Here is a 21,725-nt window from a genome sequence, read left to right on the forward strand (position 1 = left end):
CCCCTGTGTGACCCCTGAGTGACCCCTGTGTGACCCCTGAGTGACCCCTGAGTGACCCCTGAGTGACCCCTGTGAGACCCCTGAGTGACCCCTGTGTGACCCCTGAGTGACCCCTGTGTGACCCCTGAGTGACCCCTGAGTGACCCCTGAGTGACCCCTGTGAGACCCCTGAGTGACCCCTGTGTGACCCCTGAGTGACCCCTGTGTGACCCCTGTGTGACCCCTGAGTGACTCCTCTGTGACCCCTGTGTGACCCCTGGAGGCGACCCAGGCCCATCTCCTCACAGCTCCTTCTGTTCGTATTCTGCACTTCACAGGATCATAAGATCATCTTAGATTTAACTCGAACACATTAGATCTGGAACAATCGTGTCCAGTGTTTTCCATCTCTTATCGACTCATTTGCATATTCCTGCTTCATAATTATCTGTTTAATGATTTGGTCATTAAAGGTCCCATAACATGCTAAATCCACATTTCAGAGCTTTTAACCTTCTTACATTGCCATTAGTGCTTCATAAATGTCCAGAGTGTTTTTTTGATTGATTCCCTCAGTTTTTAGCTTTAGTACAAACTATCTCCTTCCTCCAATCTCCAACTGACGGGGAAAAGAAGCCTCCAGAAAAAGGGTCAATGTCACAGTTACGTTCTCAAACCTTCAGATCAACGAGCAAATTCATTTGAAATCAATTCATGAATTTAGATCTTTGATTAGAGTTGTTAAATGCCGAATATACGGCTGGTGCCCCAATTTACTCTTAAAATATGAAATCAGACAAACCCACACTTCTGCAGCGTGTCACGTTTGAAATCTTGAACAATTCTTGAATCGATATCAGCCTTGAATGCCCCGCCCTCTTTCACAAGTGGGAGGACCTTCAGAACCTTACAGTACTTGTACGAGTAAGAAGTATGCAGATTTGGCCTTTTTGACCAGAGAAGTGCATTTATTTGAAAACAGACCAATCAGTGGAAGAATGTGTTTTTCTTGGCTCTGTGAGGCTCATGCCTGATGTCTGCCAGCTCTCACCCCCGAGTATTCAACCAGAGAAACAATGACTGAGCAGACACAGGACAGGCTGCCATCTTGGTTTATTCATAGTAAACAAACATAACTGGATGTGTCCTTGTGCCCACAGGCGCCCCCTGCAGGCCGGCCCCTGTGTACTGCCCCGCCCCCCCGGGCTGGTACGGTGAGTCAGAGGGACAAAACACTTACACATTAGAGTGTTATAATGTGTATAAGTGTTCTATGTGTGATCAAAGCTGAACCTCATGTTTTTCAGTTCATCACGTCGTCACCGACAACCCCTATCCCCCCCCCACGCTGTCAGGTACGGCCCGGGACACCAGACCTGGTTCAGACCTGGTTTAGTCCTGGTTTAGTCCTGGTTTAGTCCTGGTTTAGTCCTGGTTTAGACCTGGTTTAGACCTGGTTTAGACCTGGTTCAGACCTGGTTTAGACCTGGTTTAAACCTGGTTTAGACCTGGTTTAGTCCTGGTTTAGACCTGGTTTAGACCTGGTTTAGACCTGGTTTAGACCTGGTTCAGACCTGGTTTAGACCTGGTTTAGTCCTGGTTTAGACCTGGTTTAGTCCTGGTTCAGACCTGGTTTAGACCTGGTTTAGTCCTGGTTTAGTCCTGGTTTAGTCCTGGTTTAGACCTGGTTTAGTCCTGGTTCAGACCTGGTTTAGACCTGGTTTAGACCTGGTTTAGACCTGGTTTAGACCTGGTTTAGTCCTGGTTTAGTCCTGGTTTAGACCTGGTTTAGACCTGGTTTAGTCCTGGTTTAGACCTGGTTCAGACCTGGTTCAGACCTGGTTTAGACCTGGTTTAGACCTGGTTTAGTCCTGGTTTAGTCCTGGTTTAGACCTGGTTTAGTCCTGGTTCAGACCTGGTTTAGACCTGGTTTAGTCCTGGTTTAGTCCTGGTTTAGTCCTGGTTTAGTCCTGGTTTAGACCTGGTTTAGTCCTGGTTTAGACCTGGTTTAGTCCTGGTTTAAACCTGGTTCAGACCTGGTTTAGTCCTGGTTTAGTCCTGGTTCAGACCTGGTTTAGTCCTGGTTTAGACCTGGTTTAGTCCTGGTTTAGACCTGGTTTAGACCTGGTTTAGACCTGGTTCAGACCTGGTTCAGACCTGGTTTAGACCTGGTTCAGACCTGGTTCAGACCTGGTTTAGACCTGGTTTAGACCTGGTTCAGACCTGGTTCAGACCTGGTTTAGACCTGGTTCAGACCTGGTTTAGTCCTGGTTTAGACCTGGTTTAGTCCTGGTTTAGTCCTGGTTTAGACCTGGTTTAGACCTGGTTTAGACCTGGTTTAGTCCTGGTTTAGACCTGGTTTTGACCTGGTTTAGTCCTGGTTTAGTCCTGGTTTAGACCTGGTTTAGTCCTGGTTCAGACCTGGTTTAGACCTGGTTTAGTCCTGGTTTAGACCTGGTTTAGTCCTGGTTTAGACCTGGTTTAGTCCTGGTTTAGACCTGGTTTAGACCTGGTTTAGACCTGGTTTAGACCTGGTTTAGTCCTGGTTTAGACCTGGTTTAGACCTGGTTCAGACCTGGTTTAGACCTGGTTTAGACCTGGTTTAAACCTGGTTCAGACCTGGTTTAGTCCTGGTTTAGACCTGTTTTAGTCCTGGTTTAGACCTGGTTTAGACCTGGTTTAGACCTGGTTTAGACCTGGTTCAGACCTGGTTCAGACCTGGTTTAAACCTGGTTTAGACCTGGTTTAGACCTGGTTTGGACCTGGTTCAGACCTGGTTTAGTCCTGGTTTAGACCTGGTTTAGACCTGGTTTAGACCTGGTTTAGTCCTGGTTTAGTCCTGGTTTAGTCCTGGTTTAGACCTGGTTTTGACCTGGTTTAGTCCTGGTTTAGACCTGGTTTAGTCCTGGTTCAGACCTGGTTTAGTCCTGGTTTAGACCTGGTTTAGACCTGGTTTAGACCTGGTTCAGACCTGGTTCAGACCTGGTTTAGACCTGGTTCAGACCTGGTTCAGACCTGGTTTAGACCTGGTTTAGACCTGGTTCAGACCTGGTTCAGACCTGGTTTAAACCTGGTTTAGACCTGGTTCAGACCTGGTTTAGACCTGGTTCAGACCTGGTTTAGTCCTGGTTTAGACCTGGTTTAGTCCTGGTTTAGTCCTGGTTTAGACCTGGTTTAGACCTGGTTTAGACCTGGTTTAGTCCTGGTTTAGTCCTGGTTTAGTCCTGGTTTAGACCTGGTTTTGACCTGGTTTAGTCCTGGTTCAGACCTGGTTTAGACCTGGTTTAGTCCTGGTTTAGACCTGGTTTAGTCCTGGTTTAGACCTGGTTTAGACCTGGTTTAGACCTGGTTTAGTCCTGGTTCAGACCTGGTTTAGACCTGGTTTAGTCCTGGTTTAGTCCTGGTTTAGTCCTGGTTTAGACCTGGTTTAGTCCTGGTTCAGACCTGGTTTAGTCCTGGTTTAGTCCTGGTTTAGTCCTGGTTTAGACCTGGTTTAGACCTGGTTTAGACCTGGTTCAGACCTGGTTTAGACCTGGTTTAAACCTGGTTTAGACCTGGTTTAGTCCTGGTTTAGACCTGGTTTAGACCTGGTTTAGACCTGGTTTAGACCTGGTTCAGACCTGGTTTAGACCTGGTTTAGTCCTGGTTTAGACCTGGTTTAGTCCTGGTTTAGACCTGGTTTAGACCTGGTTTAGACCTGGTTCAGACCTGGTTCAGACCTGGTTCAGACCTGGTTTAGACCTGGTTCAGACCTGGTTCAGACCTGGTTTAGACCTGGTTCAGACCTGGTTCAGACCTGGTTCAGACCTGGTTTAGACCTGGTTCAGACCTGGTTTAGTCCTGGTTTAGACCTGGTTTAGTCCTGGTTTAGTCCTGGTTTAGACCTGGTTTAGACCTGGTTTAGACCTGGTTTAGTCCTGGTTTAGTCCTGGTTTAGTCCTGGTTTAGACCTGGTTTTGACCTGGTTTAGTCCTGGTTCAGACCTGGTTTAGACCTGGTTTAGTCCTGGTTTAGACCTGGTTTAGTCCTGGTTTAGACCTGGTTTAGTCCTGGTTTAGACCTGGTTTAGACCTGGTTTAGACCTGGTTTAGACCTGGTTTAGTCCTGGTTTAGACCTGGTTTAGACCTGGTTCAGACCTGGTTTAGACCTGGTTTAGACCTGGTTTAAACCTGGTTTAGACCTGGTTTAGTCCTGGTTTAGACCTGTTTTAGTCCTGGTTTAGACCTGGTTTAGACCTGGTTTAGACCTGGTTTAGACCTGGTTTAGACCTGGTTCAGACCTGGTTCAGACCTGGTTTAAACCTGGTTTAGACCTGGTTTAGACCTGGTTTGGACCTGGTTCAGACCTGGTTCAGACCTGGTTTAGTCCTGGTTTAGTCCTGGTTTAGACCTGGTTTAGACCTGGTTCAGACCTGGTTCAGACCTGGTTTAGACCTGGTTTAGTCCTGGTTTAGACCTGGTTTAGACCTGGTTTAGACCTGGTTCAGACCTGGTTTAGACCTGGTTCAGACCTGGTTCAGACCTGGTTTAAACCTGGTTTAAACCTGGTTTAGACCTGGTTTAGACCTGGTTTAGACCTGGTTCAGACCTGGTTCAGACCTGGTTTAAACCTGGTTTAGACCTGGTTCAGACCTGGTTCAGACCTGGTTCAGACCTGGTTTAGACCTGGTTTAGTCCTGGTTTAGTCCTGGTTCAGACCTGGTTTAGACCTGGTTTAGACCTGGTTTAGACCTGGTTTAGTCCTGGTTTAGTCCTGGTTTAGTCCTGGTTTAGACCTGGTTTAGACCTGGTTTAGTCCTGGTTTAGTCCTGGTTTAGTCCTGGTTTAGTCCTGGTTTAGTCCTGGTTTAGTCCTGGTTTAGACCTGGTTTAGTCCTGGTTCAGACCTGGTTTAGACCTGGTTTAGTCCTGGTTTAGTCCTGGTTTAGTCCTGGTTTAGTCCTGGTTTAGACCTGGTTTAGTCCTGGTTTAGACCTGGTTTAGACCTGGTTTAGTCCTGGTTTAAACCTGGTTCAGACCTGGTTTAGTCCTGGTTTAGACCTGGTTTAGTCCTGGTTCAGACCTGGTTCAGACCTGGTTTAGACCTGGTTTAGTCCTGGTTTAGACCTGGTTTAGTCCTGGTTTAGACCTGGTTTAGTCCTGGTTTAGACCTGGTTTAGACCTGGTTTAGACCTGGTTTAGACCTGGTTTAGACCTGGTTTAGTCCTGGTTTAGACCTGGTTTAGACCTGGTTCAGACCTGGTTTAGACCTGGTTTAGTCCTGGTTTAGACCTGGTTTAGTCCTGGTTTAGTCCTGTTTTAGTCCTGGTTTAGACCTGGTTTAGACCTGGTTTAGACCTGGTTTAGTCCTGGTTTAGACCTGGTTTAGTCCTGGTTCAGACCTGGTTTAGACCTGGTTCAGACCTGGTTTAAACCTGGTTCAGACCTGGTTTAGTCCTGGTTTAGACCTGTTTTAGTCCTGGTTTAGACCTGGTTTAGACCTGGTTTAGACCTGGTTTAGTCCTGGTTTAGACCTGGTTTAGTCCTGGTTCAGACCTGGTTTAGACCTGGTTTAGTCCTGGTTTAGACCTGGTTCAGACCTGGTTTAGACCTGGTTTAGTCCTGGTTCAGACCTGGTTTTGACCTGGTTTAGTCCTGGTTCAGACCTGGTTTAGTCCTGGTTTAGTCCTGGTTCAGACCTGGTTTAGACCTGGTTTAAACCTGGTTTGGACCTGGTTTAGACCTGGTTTAGACCTGGTTTAGACCTGGTTTAGTCCTGGTTTAGTCCTGGTTTAGTCCTGGTTTAGACCTGGTTTAGACCTGGTTTAGTCCTGGTTTAGTCCTGGTTTAGTCCTGGTTTAGTCCTGGTTTAGACCTGGTTTAGTCCTGGTTCAGACCTGGTTTAGACCTGGTTTAGTCCTGGTTTAGTCCTGGTTTAGTCCTGGTTTAGTCCTGGTTTAGACCTGGTTTAGTCCTGGTTTAGACCTGGTTTAGACCTGGTTTAGTCCTGGTTTAGTCCTGGTTTAGTCCTGGTTTAGACCTGGTTTAGTCCTGGTTCAGACCTGGTTTAGACCTGGTTTAGTCCTGGTTTAGTCCTGGTTTAGTCCTGGTTTAGTCCTGGTTTAAACCTGGTTCAGACCTGGTTTAGTCCTGGTTTAGACCTGGTTTAGTCCTGGTTCAGACCTGGTTCAGACCTGGTTTAGACCTGGTTTAGTCCTGGTTTAGACCTGGTTTAGTCCTGGTTTAGACCTGGTTTAGACCTGGTTTAGACCTGGTTTAGACCTGGTTTAGACCTGGTTTAGTCCTGGTTTAGACCTGGTTTAGACCTGGTTCAACCTGGTTTAGACCTGGTTTAGTCCTGGTTTAGACCTGGTTTAGACCTGGTTCAGACCTGGTTTAAAACGTGGTTCAGACCTGGTTTAGTCCTGGTTTAGACCTGTTTTAGTCCTGGTTTAGACCTGGTTTAGACCTGGTTTAGACCTGGTTTAGACCTGGTTTAAACCTGGTTTGGACCTGGTTTAGACCTGGTTTAGACCTGGTTTAGACCTGGTTTAGTCCTGGTTTAGTCCTGGTTTAGTCCTGGTTTAGACCTGGTTTAGACCTGGTTTAGTCCTGGTTTAGTCCTGGTTAGTCCTGGTTTTAGTCCTGGTTTAGTCCTGGTTTAGTCCTGGTTTAGACCTGGTTTAGTCCTGGTTCAGACCTGGTTTAGACCTGGTTTAGTCCTGGTTTAGTCCTGGTTTAGTCCTGGTTTAGTCCTGGTTTAGACCTGGTTTAGTCCTGGTTTAGACCTGGTTTAGAACAACTGGTTTAGTCCTGGTTTAAACCTGGTTCAGACCTGGTTTAGTCCTGGTTTAGACCTGGTTTAGTCCTGTTCAGACCTGGTTCAGACCTGGTTTAGACCTGGTTTAGTCCTGGTTTAGACCTGGTTTAGTCCTGGTTTAGACCTGGTTTAGTCCTGGTTTAGACCTGGTTTAGACCTGGTTTAGACCTGTTTAGACCTGGTTTAGACCTGGTTTAGTCCTGGTTTAGACCTGGTTTAGACCTGGTTCAGACCTGGTTTAGACCTGGTTTAGTCCTGGTTAGACCTGGTTTAGACCTGGTTCAGACCTGGTTTAAACCTGGTTCAGACCTGGTTTAGGTCCTGGTTTAGACCTGTTTTAGTCCTGGTTTAGACCTGGTTTAGACCTGGTTTAGACCTGGTTTAGTCCTGGTTTAGACCTGGTTTAGTCCTGGTTCAGACCTGGTTTAGGACCTGGTTTAGTCCTGGTTTAGACCTGGTTCAGACCTGTTTAGACCTGGTTTAGTCCTGGTTTAGACCTGGTTTAGTCCTGGTTCAGACCTGGTTTTGACCTGGTTTAGGTCCTGGTTCAGACCTGGTTTAGTCCTGGTTCAGACCTGTTTCAGACCTGGTTTAAACCTGGTTTAGACCTGGTTTAGTCCTGGTTTAGACCTGGTTTAGACCTGGTTTAGTCCTGGTTTAGACCTGGTTCAGACCTGGTTTAAACCTGGTTTAGTCCTGGTTTAGTCCTGTTTAGACCTGGTTTAGACCTGGTTTAGTCCTGGTTTAGACCTGGTTCAGACCTGGTTTAGACCTGGTTTAGTCCTGGTTCAGACCTGGTTTAGTCCTGGTTTAGTCCTGGTTAGACCTGGTTTAGACCTGGTTTAGTCCTGGTTTAGACCTGGTTTAGACCTGGTTTAGACCTGGTTTAGACCTGGTTCAGACCTGGTTCAGACCTGGTTTAGACCTGGTTTAGTCCTGGTTTAGACCTGGTTTAGTCCTGGTTTAGACCTGGTTTAGACCTGGTTTAGACCTGGTTCAGACCTGGTTCAGACCTGGTTTAGACCTGGTTCAGACCTGGTTCAGACCTGGTTTAGACCTGGTTTAGACCTGGTTCAGACCTGGTTCAGACCTGGTTTAGACCTGGTTTAGACCTGGTTCAGACCTGGTTTAGTCCTGGTTAGACCTGGTTTAGTCCTGGTTTAGTCCTGGTTTAGACCTGGTTTAGACCTGGTTTAGACCTGGTTTAGTCCTGGTTTAGTCCTGGTTTAGTCCTGGTTTTAGACCTGGTTTTGACCTGGTTTAGTCCTGGTTTAGTCCTGGTTTAGTCCTGGTTCAGACCTGGTTTAGACCTGGTTTAGTCCTGGTTTAGACCTGGTTTAGTCCTGGTTTAGACCTGGTTAGTCCTGGTTTAGACCTGGTTTAGACCTGGTTTAGACCTGGTTTAGACCTGGTTTAGTCCTGGTTTAGACCTGGTTTAGACCTGGTTCAGACCTGGTTTAGACCTGGTTTAGACCTGGTTTAGTCCTGGTTTAGACCTGGTTTAGACCTGGTTTAGACCTGGTTTAGGACCTGGTTTAGACCTGGTTCAGACCTGGTTCAGACCTGGTTTAAACCTGGTTTAGACCTGGTTTAGACCTGGTTTGGACCTGGTTCAGACCTGGTTCAGACCTGGTTTAGTCCTGGTTTAGTCCTGGTTTAGACCTGGTTTAGACCTGGTTTAGTCCTGGTTTAGACCTGGTTTAGACCTGGTTTAGACCTGGTTCAGACCTGGTTTGGACCTGGTTCAGACCTGGTTCAGACCTGGTTTAGTCCTGGTTTAGTCCTGGTTTAGTCCTGGTTTAGACCTGGTTTAGACCTGGTTTAGTCCTGGTTTAGTCCTGGTTTAGTCCTGGTTTAGTCCTGGTTTAGTCCTGGTTTAGTCCTGGTTAGACCTGGTTTAGGTCTGGTTCAGACCTGGTTTAGACCCTGGTTTAGTCCTGGTTTAGTCCTGGTTTAGTCCTGGTTTAGTCCTGGTTTAGACCTGGTTTAGTCCTGGTTTAGACCTGGTTTAGACCTGGTTTAGTCCTGGTTTAAACCTGGTTCAGACCTGGTTTAGTCCTGGTTTAGACCTGGTTTAGTCCTGGTTCAGACTGGTTCAGACCTGGTTTAGACCTGGTTTAGTCCTGGTTTAGACCTGGTTTAGTCCTGGTTTAGACCTGGTTTAGTCCTGGTTTAGACCTGGTTTAGACCTGGTTTAGACCTGGTTTAGACCTGGTTTAGACCTGGTTTAGTCCTGGTTTAGACCTGGTTTAGACCTGGTTCAGACCTGGTTTAGACCTGGTTTAGTCCTGGTTTAGACCTGGTTTAGACCTGGTTCAGACCTGGTTTAAACCTGGTTCAGACCTGGTTTAGTCCTGGTTTAGACCTGTTTTAGTCCTGGTTTAGACCTGGTTTAGACCTGGTTTAGACTGGTTTAGTCCTGGTTTAGACCTGGTTTAGTCCCTGGTTCAGACCTGGTTTAGACCTGGTTTAGTCCTGGTTTAGACCTGGTTCAGACCTGGTTTAGACCTGGTTTAGTCCTGGTTCAGACCTGGTTTTGACCTGTTTAGTCCTGGTTCAGACCTGGTTTAGTCCTGGTTTAGTCCTGTTCAGACCTGGTTTAGACCTGGTTTAAACCTGGTTTGGACCTGGTTTAGACCTGGTTTAGACCTGGTTTAGACCTGGTTTAGTCCTGGTTTAGTCCTGGTTTAGTCCTGGTTTAGACCTGGTTTAGACCTGGTTTAGTCCTGGTTTAGTCCTGGTTTAGTCCTGGTTTAGTCCTGGTTTAGACCTGGTTTAGTCCTGGTTCAGACCTGGTTTAGACCTGGTTTAGTCCTGGTTTAGTCCTGGTTTAGTCCTGGTTTAGTCCTGGTTTAGACCTGGTTTAGTCCTGGTTTAGACCTGGTTTAGACCTGGTTTAGTCCTGGTTTAGTCCTGGTTTAGTCCTGGTTTAGACCTGGTTTAGTCCTGGTTCAGACCTGGTTTAGACCTGGTTTAGTCCTGGTTTAGTCCTGGTTTAGTCCTGGTTTAGTCCTGGTTTAAACCTGGTTCAGACCTGGTTTAGTCCTGGTTTAAGACCTGGTTTAGTCCTGGTTCAGACCTGGTTCAGACCTGGTTTAGACCTGGTTTAGTCCTGGTTTAGACCTGGTTTAGTCCTGGTTTAGACCTGGTTTAGACCTGGTTTAGACCTGGTTTAGACCTGGTTTAGACCTGGTTTAGTCCTGGTTTAGACCTGGTTTAGACCTGGTTCAGACCTGGTTTAGACCTGGTTTAGTCCTGGTTTAGACCTGGTTTAGACCTGGTTCAGACCTGGTTTAAACGTGGTTCAGACCTGGTTTAGTCCTGGTTTAGACCTGTTTTAGTCCTGGTTTAGACCTGGTTTAGACCTGGTTTAGACCTGGTTTAAACCTGGTTTGGACCTGGTTTAGACCTGGTTTAGACCTGGTTTAGACCTGGTTTTAGTCCTGGTTTAGTCCTGGTTTAGTCCTGGTTTAGACCTGGTTTAGACCTGGTTTAGTCCTGGTTTAGTCCTGGTTTAGTCCTGGTTTAGTCCTGTTTAGTCCTGGTTTAGTCCTGGTTTAGACCTGGTTTAGTCCTGGTTCAGACCTGGTTAGACCTGGTTTAGTCCTGGTTTAGTCCTGGTTTAGTCCTGGTTTAGTCCTGGTTTAGACCTGGTTTAGTCCTGGTTTAGACCTGGTTTAGACCTGGTTTAGTCCTGGTTTAAACCTGGTTCAGACCTGGTTTAGTCCTGGTTTAGACCTGGTTTAGTCCTGGTTCAGACCTGGTTCAGACCTGGTTTAGACCTGGTTTAGTCCTGGTTTAGACCTGGTTTAGTCCTGGTTTAGACCTGGTTTAGTCCTGGTTTAGACCTGGTTTAGACCTGGTTTAGACCTGGTTTAGACCTGGTTTAGACCTGTTTAGTCCTGGTTAGACCTGGTTTAGACCTGGTTCAGACCTGGTTTAGACCTGGTTTAGTCCTGGTTTAGACCTGGTTTAGACCTGGTTCAGACCTGGTTTAAACCTGGTTCAGACCTGGTTTAGTCCTGGTTTAGACCTGTTTTAGTCCTGGTTTAGACCTGGTTTAGACCTGGTTTAGACCTGGTTTAGTCCTGGTTTAGACCTGGTTTAGTCCTGGTTCAGACCTGGTTTAGACCTGGTTTAGTCCTGGTTTAGACCTGGTTCAGACCTGGTTTAGACCTGGTTTAGTCCTGGTTTAGACCTGGTTTAGTCCTGGTTTAGTCCTGGTTCAGACCTGGTTTAGTCCTGGTTCAGACCTGGTTTTGACCTGGTTTAGACCTGGTTCAGACCTGGTTTAAACCTGGTTTAGTCCTGGTTTAGTCCTGGTTTAGACCTGGTTTAGACCTGGTTTAGTCCTGGTTTAGACCTGGTTCAGACCTGGTTTAGACCTGGTTTAGTCCTGGTTCAGACCTGGTTTAGTCCTGGTTTAGTCCTGGTTTAGACCTGGTTTAGACCTGGTTTAGGTCCTGGTTTAGACCTGGTTTAGACCTGGTTTAGACCTGGTTTAGACCTGGTTCAGACCTGGTTCAGACCTGGTTTAGACCTGGTTTAGTCCTGGTTTAGACCTGGTTTAGTCCTGGTTTAGACCTGGTTTAGACCTGGTTTAGACCTGTTCAGACCTGGTTCAGACCTGGTTTAAACCTGGTTCAGACCTGGTTTAGTCCTGGTTTAGACCTGTTTTAGTCCTGGTTTAGACCTGGTTTAGACCTGGTTTAGACCTGGTTTAGACTGGTTTAGACCTGGTTCAGACCTGGTTCAGACCTGGTTTAAACCTGGTTTAGACCTGGTTTAGACCTGGTTTGGACCTGGTTCAGACCTGGTTCAGACCTGGTTTAGTCCTGGTTTAGTCCTGGTTTAGACCTGGTTTAGACCTGGTTTAGTCCTGGTTTAGACCTGGTTTAGACCTGGTTTAGACCTGGTTCAGACCTGGTTTAGACCTGGTTCAGACCTGGTTCAGACCTGGTTTAAACCTGGTTTAAACCTGGTTTAGACCTGGTTTAGACCTGGTTTAGACCTGGTTCAGACCTGGTTCAGACCTGGTTTAAACCTGGTTTAGACCTGGTTCAGACCTGGTTCAGACCTGTTTAGACCTGGTTTAGTCCTGGTTTAGTCCTGGTTCAGACCTGGTTTAGACCTGGTTTAGACCTGGTTTAGACCTGGTTTAGTCCTGGTTTAGTCCTGGTTTAGTCCTGGTTTAGACCTGTTTAGACCTGGTTTAGTCCTGGTTTAGTCCTGGTTTAGTCCTGGTTTAGTCCTGGTTTAGTCCTGGTTTAGACCTGGTTTAGTCCTGGTTCAGACCTGGTTTAGGACCTGGTTTAGTCTGGTTTAGTCCTGGTTTAGTCCTGGTTTAGTCCTGGTTTAGACCTGGTTTAGTCCTGGTTTAGACCTGGTTTAGACCTGGTTTAGTCCTGGTTTAAACTGGTTCAGACCTGGTTTAGTCCTGGTTTAGACCTGGTTTAGTCCTGGTTCAGACCTGGTTCAGACCTGGTTTAGACCTGGTTTAGTCCTGGTTTAGACCTGGTTTAGTCCTGGTTTAGACCTGGTTTAGTCCTGGTTTAGACCTGGTTTAGACCTGGTTTAGACCTGGTTTAGACCTGGTTTAGACCTGGTTTAGTCCTGGTTTAGACCTGGTTTAGACCTGGTTCAGACCTGGTTTAGACCTGGTTTAGTCCTGGTTTAGACCTGGTTTAGACCTGGTTCAGACCTGGTTTAAACCTGTTCAGACCTGGTTTAGTCCTGGTTTAGACCTGTTTTAGTCCTGGTTTAGACCTGGTTTAGACCTGGTTTAGACCTGGTTTAGTCCTGGTTTAGACCTGGTTTAGTCCTGGTTCAGACCTGGTTTAGACCTGGTTTAGTCCTGGTTTAGACCTGGTTCAGACCTGGTTTAGACCTGGTTTAGTCCTGGTTCAGACCTGGTTTTGACCTGGTTTAGTCCTGGTTCAGACCTGGTTTAGTCCTGGTTTAGTCCTGGTTCAGACCTGGTTTAGACCTGGTTTAAACCTGGTTTGGACCTGGTTTAGACCTGGTTTAGACCTGGTTTAGACCTGGTTTAGTCCTGGTTTAGTCCTGGTTTAGTCCTGGTTTAGACCTGGTTTAGGACCTGGTTTAGTCCTGGTTTAGTCCTGGTTTAGTCCTGGTTTAGTCCTGGTTAGACCTGGTTTAGTCCTGGTTCAGACCTGGTTTAGACCTGGTTTAGTCCTGGTTTAGTCCTGGTTTAGTCCTGGTTTAGTCCTGGTTTAGACCTGGTTTAGTCCTGGTTTAGACCTGGTTTAGACCTGGTTTAGTCCTGGTTTAGTCCTGGTTTAGTCCTGGTTTAGACCTGGTTTAGTCCTGGTTCAGACCTGGTTTAGACCTGGTTTAGTCCTGGTTTAGTCCTGGTTTAGTCCTGGTTTAGTCCTGGTTTAGACCTGGTTTAGTCCTGGTTTAGACCTGGTTTAGACCTGGTTTAGTCCTGGTTTAAACCTGGTTCAGACCTGGTTTAGTCCTGGTTTAGACCTGGTTTAGGTCCTGGTTCAGACCTGGTTCAGACCTGGTTTAGACCTGGTTTAGTCCTGGTTTAGACCTGGTTTAGTCCTGGTTTAGACCTGGTTTAGACCTGGTTTAGACCTGGTTTAGACCTGGTTTAGACCTGGTTTAGTCCTGGTTTAGACCTGGTTTAGACCTGGTTCAGACCTGGTTTAGACCTGGTTTAGTCCTGGTTTAGACCTGGTTTAGACCTGGTTCAGACCTGGTTTAAACGTGGTTCAGACCTGGTTTAGTCCTGGTTTAGAACCTGTTTTAGTCCTGGTTTAGACCTGGTTTAGACCTGGTTTAGACCTGGTTTAGACCTGGTTTAAACCTGGTTTGGACCTGGTTTAGACCTGGTTTAGACCTGGTTTAGTCCTGGTTTAGTCCTGGTTTAGACCTGGTTTAGTCCTGGTTTAGTCCTGGTTTAGTCCTGGTTTAGTCCTGGTTTAGTCCTGGTTTTAGTCCTGGTTTAGACCTGTTTAGTCCTGGTTCAGACCTGGTTTAGACCTGGTTTAGTCCTGGTTTAGTCCTGGTTTAGTCCTGGTTTAGTCCTGGTTTAGACCTGGTTTAGTCCTGGTTTAGACCTGGTTTAGACCTGGTTTAGTCCTGGTTTAAACCTGGTCAGACCTGGTTTAGTCCTGGTTTAGACCTGGTTTAGTCCTGGTTCAGACCTGGTTCAGACCTGGTTTAGACCTGGTTTAGTCCTGGTTTAGACCTGGTTTAGTCCTGGTTTAGACCTGGTTTAGTCCTGGTTTAGACCTGGTTTAGACCTGGTTTAGACCTGGTTTAGACCTGGTTTAGACCTGGTTTAGTCCTGGTTTAGACCTGGTTTAGACCTGGTTCAGACCTGGTTTAGACCTGGTTTAGTCCTGGTTTAGACCTGGTTTAGACCTGGTTCAGACCTGGTTTAAACCTGGTTCAGACCTGGTTTAGTCCTGGTTTAGACCTGTTTTAGTCCTGGTTTAGACCTGGTTTAGACCTGGTTTAGGACCTGGTTTAGTCCTGGTTTAGACCTGGTTTAGTCCTGGTTCAGACCTGGTTTAGACCTGGTTTAGTCCTGGTTTAGACCTGGTTCAGACCTGGTTTAGACCTGGTTTAGTCCTGGTTTAGACCTGGTTTAGTCCTGGTTCAGACCTGGTTTGACCTGGTTTAGTCCTGGTTCAGACCTGGTTAGTCCTGGTTCAGACCTGGTTCAGACCTGGTTAAACCTGGTTTAGACCTGGTTTAGTCCTGGTTTAGACCTGGTTTAGACCTGGTTTAGACCTGGTTCAGACCTGGTTCAGACCTGGTTTTAGTTCCTGGTTTAGTCCTGGTTTAGTCCTGGTTTAGACCTGGTTTAGACCTGTTTAGTCCTGGTTTAGACCTGGTTCAGACCTGGTTTAGACCTGGTTTAGTCCTGGTTCAGGACCTGGTTTAGTCCTGTTTAGTCCTGGTTTAAACCTGGTTTAGACCTGGTTTAGACCTGGTTTAGACCTGGTTCAGACCTGGTTTAGTCCTGGTTTAGACCTGGTTTAGTCCTGGTTAGTCCTGGTTTAGACCTGGTTTAGACCTGGTTTAGACCTGGTTTAGACCTGGTTTAGGTCCTGGTTCAGACCTGTTTAGTCCTGGTTTAGACTGGTTTAGTCCTGGTTTAGACCTGGCTTAGACTGGTCAGACCTGGTTTAGACCTGTTTAGACCTGGTTTAGACCTGGTTTAGACCTGGTTTAGTCCTGGTTTAGACCTGGTTTAGTCCTGGTTCAGACCTGGTTTAGACCTGGTTTAGACCTGGTTCAGGACCTGGTTCAGACCTGGTTTAAACCTGGTTTAGACCTGGTTTAGTCCTGGTTTAGACCTGGTTTAGACCTGGTTTAGACCTGGTTTAGACCTGGTTTAGTCCTGGTTCAGACCTGGTTCAGACCTGGTTTAGACCTGGTTTAGACCTGGTTTAGACCTGGTTTAGACCTGGTTCAGACCTGGTTTAGGTCCTGGTTTAGTCCTGGTTTAGACCTGGTTTAGACCTGGTTTAGTCCTGGTTTAGACCTGGTTTAGTCCTGGTTTAGTCCTGGTTTAGTCCTGGTTTAGACCTGGTTTAGTCCTGGTTTAGACCTGGTTTAGACCTGGTTTAGTCCTGGTTTAAACCTGGTTTAGACCTGGTTTAGTCCTGGTTTGAAACCTGGTTCAGACCTGGTTTAGTCCTGGTTTAGACCTGGTTTAGTCCTGGTTTAGACCTGGTTTAGTCCTGGTTTAGACCTGGTTTAGTCCTGGTTTAGACCTGGTTTAGACCTGGTTTAGTCCTGGTTTAGTCCTGGTTTAGTCCTGGTTTAGACCTGGTTTAGACCTGGTTTAGTCCTGGTTTAGACCTGGTTTAGACCTGGTTCAGACCTGGTTTAGACCTGGTTTAGACCTGGTTTAACCTGGTTCAGACCTGGTTTAGTCCTGGTTTAGACCTGTTTTAGTCCTGGCTTAGACCTGGTTTAGACCTGGTTTAGACCTGGTTTAGTCCTGGTTTAGAACCTGGTTCAGACTGGTTTAGGTCCTGGTTTAGACCTGGTTTAGTCCTGTTTAGTCCTGGGTTTAGACCTGGTTTAGACCTGGTTCAGACCTGGTTCAGACCTGGTTAAACCTGGTTTAGACCTGGTTTAGACCTGTTTAGTCCTGGTTAGTCCTGGTTCAGACCTGGTTTAGACCTGGTTTAAACCTGGTTTGGACCTGGTTTAGACCTGGTTTAGACCTGGTTTAGTCCTGGTTTAGGTCCTGGTTTAGTCCTGGTTTAGACCTGGTTTAGACCTGGTTTAGTCCTGGTTTAGACCTGGTTCAGACCTGGTTTAGACCTGGTTTAGTCCTGGTTCAGACCTGGTTTAGTCCTGGTTTAGACTGGTTTAGACCTGGTTTAGACCTGGTTTAGACCTGGTTTTAGACCTGGTTTAGTCCTGGTTTAGTCTGGTTCAGACCTGGTTCAGACCTGGTTAGACCTGGTTAGTCCTGGTTCAGACTGGTTCAGACCTGGTTTAGACCCTGGTTCAGACCTGGTTCAGACCTGGTTTAGTCCTGGTTTAGACCTGGTTTAGACCTGGTTTAGACCTGTTTTAGACCTGGTTCAGTCCTGGTTCAGACCTGGTTCAGACCTGGTTTAAACCTGGTTTGGACCTGGTTTAGACCTGGTTTAGTCCTGGTTCAGACCTGGTTTAGACCTGGTTTAACCTGGTTTGGACCTGGTTTAGACCTGGTTTAGACCTGGTTTAGACCTGGTTTAGACCTGGTTTAGACCTGGTTTAGTCCTGGTTAGACTGGTTCAGACCTGGTTTAGACCTGGTTTAGTCTGGTTCAGACCTGGTTAGACCTGGTTTAGTCCTGGTTTAGTCCTGGTTCAGACCTGGTTTAGACCTGTTTTAAACCTGGTTTGGACCTGGTTTAGACCTGGTTTAGACCTGGTTTTAGACCTGGTTTAGACCTGGTTTAGTCCTGGTTTTAGACCTGGTTAGACCTGTTTAGACCTGGTTTTAGTCCTGGTTCAGACCTGGTTTAGTCCTGGTTTAGACCTGGTTTAGACCTGGTTTCAGGAGCCTGGTTTAGACCTGGTTTAGACCTGGTTTAGTCCTGGTTAGTCCTGGTTCAGACCTGGTTCAGACCTGGTTTAGACCTGGTTTAGACCTGGTTTAGACCTGGTTTAGTCCTGGTTTAGACCTGGTTTAGACCTGGTTTCAGACCTGGTTTAGACCTGGTTTAGTCCTGGTTTAGTCCTGGTCTTAGACCTGGTTTAGACCTGGTTTAGACCTGGTTTAGACCTGGTTTAGACCTTGGTTTAGACCTGGTTTAGACCTGGTTCAGACCTGGTTCAGACCTGGTTTAGACCTGGTTTAGTCCTGGTTTAGTCCTGGTTTAGTCCTGGTTTAGACCTGGTTTAGACCTGGTTTAGACCTGGTTTAGACCTGGTTTAGACCTGGTTCAGACCTGGTTTAGACCTGGTTTAGACCTGGTTTAGTCCTGGTTTAGTCCTGGTTTAGACCTGGTTTAGACCTGGTTTAGACCTGGTTTAGACCTGGTTCAGACCTGGTTCAGACCTGGTTTAGACCTGGTTTAGTCCTGGTTTAGTCCTGGTTTAGTCCTGGTTTAGACCTGGTTTAGACCTGGTTTAGACCTGGTTTAGACCTGGTTTAGACCTGGTTCAGACCTGGTTTAGACCTGGTTTAGACCTGGTTTAGTCCTGGTTTAGTCCTGGTTTAGACCTGGTTTAGACCTGGTTCAGACCTGGTTCAGACCTGGTTCAAACCTGGTTCAGACCTGGTTCAGACCTGGTTCAGACCTGGTTTAGACCCGGTTCAGACCTGGTTTAGACCTGGTTTAGACCTGGTTCAGACCTGGTTTAAACCTGGTTTGGACCTGGTTTAGACCTGGTTTAGACCTGGTTTAGACCTGGTTCGGACCTGGTTTAGACCTGGTTTAGACCTGGTTCAGACCTGGTTTAAACCTGGTTTGGACCTGGTTTAGACCTGGTTTAGACCTGGTTCAGACCTGGTTCAGACCTGGTTTAGACCTGGTTCAGTCCTGGTTCAGACCTGGTTTAGACCTGGTTTAGTCCTGGTTCAGACCTGGTTTAGACCTGGTATAGACCTGGTTCAGTCCTGGTTCAGACCTGGTTCAGACCTGGTTCAGACCTGGTTCAGACCTGGTTTAGACCTGGTTTAGACCTGGTTTAGACCTGGTTTAGACCTGGTTTAGACCTGGTTTAGTCCTGGTTCAGACCTGGTTCAGACCTGGTTTAGACCTGGTTTAGACCTGGTTTAGACCTGGTTTAGACCTGGTTTAGACCTGGTTCAGTCCTGGTTCAGACCTGGTTCAGACCTGGTTCAGACCTGGTTCAGACCTGGTTTAAACCTGGTTTAAACCTGTTTTAGACCTGGTTTAGTCCTGGTTCAGACCTGGTTTAGACCTGGTTCAGACCTGGTTTAGACCTGGTTTAGACCTGGTTCAGACCTGGTTTAAACCTGGTTTGGACCTGGTTTAGACCTGGTTTAGACCTGGTTCAGACCTGGTTCAGACCTGGTTTAGACCTGGTTCAGTCCTGGTTCAGACCTGGTTCAGACCTGGTATAGACCTGGTTTAGACCTGGTTCAGACCTGGTTCAGACCTGGTTTAGACCTGGTATAGACCTGGTTCAGTCCTGGTTCAGACCTGGTTCAGACCTGGTTCAGACCTGGTTCAGACCTGGTTTAGACCTGGTTTAGACCTGGTTTAGACCTGGTTTAGACCTGGTTTAGACCTGGTTTAGTCCTGGTTCAGACCTGGTTCAGACCTGGTTTAGACCTGGTTCAGTCCTGGTTCAGACCTGGTTTAAACCTGGTTTGGACCTGGTTTAGACCTGGTTTAGTCCTGGTTCAGACCTGGTTCAGACCTGGTTTAGACCTGGTTTAGACCTGGTTTAGACCTGGTTTAGTCCTGGTTCAGACCTGGTTCAGACCTGGTTTGGACCTGGTTTAGACCTGGTTTAGACCTGGTTCAGACCTGGTTCAGACCTGGTTTAGACCTGGTTCAGTCCTGGTTCAGACCTGGTTTAGTCCTGGTTCAGACCTGGTATAGACCTGGTTTAGACCTGGTTCAGACCTGGTTCAGACCTGGTTTAGACCTGGTATAGACCTGGTTCAGTCCTGGTTCAGACCTGGTTCAGACCTGGTTCAGACCTGGTTCAGACCTGGTTTAGACCTGGTTTAGACCTGGTTTAGACCTGGTTTAGACCTGGTTTAGACCTGGTTTAGTCCTGGTTCAGACCTGGTTCAGACCTGGTTTAGACCTGGTTTAGACCTGGTTTAGACCTGGTTTAGACCTGGTTTAGACCTGGTTCAGTCCTGGTTCAGACCTGGTTCAGACCTGGTTCAGACCTGGTTCAGACCTGGTTTAAACCTGGTTTAGTCCTGGTTTAGTCCTGGTTCAGACCTGGTTTAGACCTGGTTTAAACCTGGTTTAGACCTGGTTTAGACCTGGTTTAGACCTGGTTCAGACCTGGTTTAGTCCTGGTTTAGTCCTGGTTCAGACCTGGTTTAGACCTGGTTTAAACCTGGTTTGGACCTGGTTTAGACCTGGTTCAGACCTGGTTCAGACCTGGTTCAGACCTGGTTTAGACCTGGTTTAGACCTGGTTTAGTCCTGGTTCAGACCTGGTTCAGACCTGGTTCAGACCTGGTTTAGACCTGGTTCAGACCTGGTTCAGACCTGGTTTAGTCCTGGTTTAGACCTGGTTCAGACCTGGTTTAGACCTGGTTTAGACCTGGTTTAGACCTGGTTTAGTCCTGGTTCAGACCTGGTTCAGACCTGTTTCAGACCTGGTTCAGACCTGGTTTAAACCTGGTTTAAACCTGGTTTAGACCTGGTTTAGTCCTGGTTCAGACCTGGTTTAGACCTGGTTTAAACCTGGTTTGGACCTGGTTTAGACCTGGTTTAGACCTGGTTTAGTCCTGGTTCAGACCTGGTTCAGACCTGGTTCAGACCTGGTTCAGACCTGGTTTAGACCTGGTTCAGTCCTGGTTCAGACCTGGTTTAGACCTGGTTTAGACCTGGTTTAGACCTGGTTTAGTCCTGGTTCAGACCTGGTTCAGACCTGGTTCAGACCTGGTTCAGACCTGGTTTAGACCTGGTTCAGACCTGGTTCAGACCTGGTTCAGACCTGGTTTAGACCTGGTTTAGACCTGGTTTAGTCCTGGTTCAGACCTGGTTCAGACCTGGTTTAGACCTGGTTCAGACCTGGTTTAGACCTGGTTTAGACCTGGTTTAGACCTGGTTTAGACCTGGTTCAGTCCTGGTTCAGACCTGGTTTAAACCTGGTTTAGACCTGGTTTAGACCTGGTTCAGACCTGGTTCAGACCTGGTTCAGACCTGGTTTAGACCTGGCTTAGTCCTGGTTTAGTCCTGGTTCAGACCTGGTTTAGACCTGGTTTAAACCTGGTTTGGACCTGGTTTAGACCTGGTTCAGTCCTGGTTCAGACCTGGTTTAGACCTGGTTCAGACCTGGTTCAGACCTGGTTCAGACCTGGTTTAGTCCTGGTTTAGTCCTGGTTTAGTCCTGGTTTAGACCTGGTTTAGACCTGGTTTAGTCCTGGTTTAGTCCTGGTTTAGACCTGGTTTAGACCTGGTTTAGTCCTGGTTTAGTCCTGGTTTAGTCCTGGTTTAGACCTGGTTCAGACCTGGTTTAGACCTGGTTTAGTCCTGGTTCAGACCTGGTTTAGTCCTGGTTTAGACCTGGTTTAGTCCTGGTTTAGACCTGGCTTAGACCTGGTTCAGACCTGGTTTAGACCTGGTTTAGACCTGGTTTAGACCTGGTTTAGACCTGGTTTAGTCCTGGTTCAGACCTGGTTCAGACCTGGTTTAGACCTGGTTTAGACCTGGTTTAGACCTGGTTTAGACCTGGTTCAGACCTGGTTTAGTCCTGGTTTAGTCCTGGTTTAGACCTGGTTTAGACCTGGTTTAGTCCTGGTTTAGACCTGGTTTAGTCCTGGTTTAGTCCTGGTTTAGTCCTGGTTTAGACCTGGTTTAGTCCTGGTTTAGACCTGGTTTAGACCTGGTTTAGTCCTGGTTTAAACCTGGTTTAGACCTGGTTTAGTCCTGGTTTGAACCTGGTTCAGACCTGGTTTAGTCCTGGTTTAGACCTGGTTTAGTCCTGGTTTAGACCTGGTTTAGTCCTGGTTTAGACCTGGTTTAGTCCTGGTTTAGACCTGGTTTAGACCTGGTTTAGTCCTGGTTTAGTCCTGGTTTAGTCCTGGTTTAGACCTGGTTTAGACCTGGTTTAGTCCTGGTTTAGACCTGGTTTAGACCTGGTTCAGACCTGGTTTAGACCTGGTTTAGACCTGGTTTAAACCTGGTTCAGACCTGGTTTAGTCCTGGTTTAGACCTGTTTTAGTCCTGGCTTAGACCTGGTTTAGACCTGGTTTAGACCTGGTTTAGTCCTGGTTTAGACCTGGTTCAGACCTGGTTTAGTCCTGGTTTAGACCTGGTTTAGTCCTGGTTTAGTCCTGGTTTAGACCTGGTTTAGACCTGGTTCAGACCTGGTTCAGACCTGGTTTAAACCTGGTTTAGACCTGGTTTAGACCTGGTTTAGTCCTGGTTTAGTCCTGGTTCAGACCTGGTTTAGACCTGGTTTAAACCTGGTTTGGACCTGGTTTAGACCTGGTTTAGACCTGGTTTAGTCCTGGTTTAGTCCTGGTTTAGTCCTGGTTTAGACCTGGTTTAGACCTGGTTTAGTCCTGGTTTAGACCTGGTTCAGACCTGGTTTAGACCTGGTTTAGTCCTGGTTCAGACCTGGTTTAGTCCTGGTTTAGACCTGGTTTAGACCTGGTTTAGACCTGGTTTAGACCTGGTTTAGACCTGGTTTAGTCCTGGTTTAGTCCTGGTTCAGACCTGGTTCAGACCTGGTTTAGACCTGGTTTAGTCCTGGTTCAGACCTGGTTCAGACCTGGTTTAGACCTGGTTCAGACCTG

General features: G+C 47.1%; 1 protein-coding gene across 1 annotated transcript in view; it reads left to right on the forward strand.

Moving 5' to 3' along the window:
* LOC140379596 (uncharacterized) overlaps nucleotides 1–21,725 on the forward strand; it is a 111,452-nt gene that overhangs the window by 69,234 nt on the left and 20,493 nt on the right. The window contains exons 24-25 of the mRNA XM_072464279.1: nucleotides 1,140–1,193; nucleotides 1,287–1,334. Coding sequence (XP_072320380.1) covers nucleotides 1,140–1,193; nucleotides 1,287–1,334 — 102 coding nt within the window. The remainder of the gene's footprint in view (nucleotides 1–1,139; nucleotides 1,194–1,286; nucleotides 1,335–21,725) is intronic.

This window comes from Eucyclogobius newberryi, unplaced genomic scaffold, assembly GCF_026437365.1.
Source record: "Eucyclogobius newberryi isolate DKJ021-1_F unplaced genomic scaffold, fEucNew1.0.hap1 SCAF_43, whole genome shotgun sequence".
Classification (NCBI taxonomy): Eukaryota; Metazoa; Chordata; class Actinopteri; order Gobiiformes; family Gobiidae; genus Eucyclogobius; species Eucyclogobius newberryi.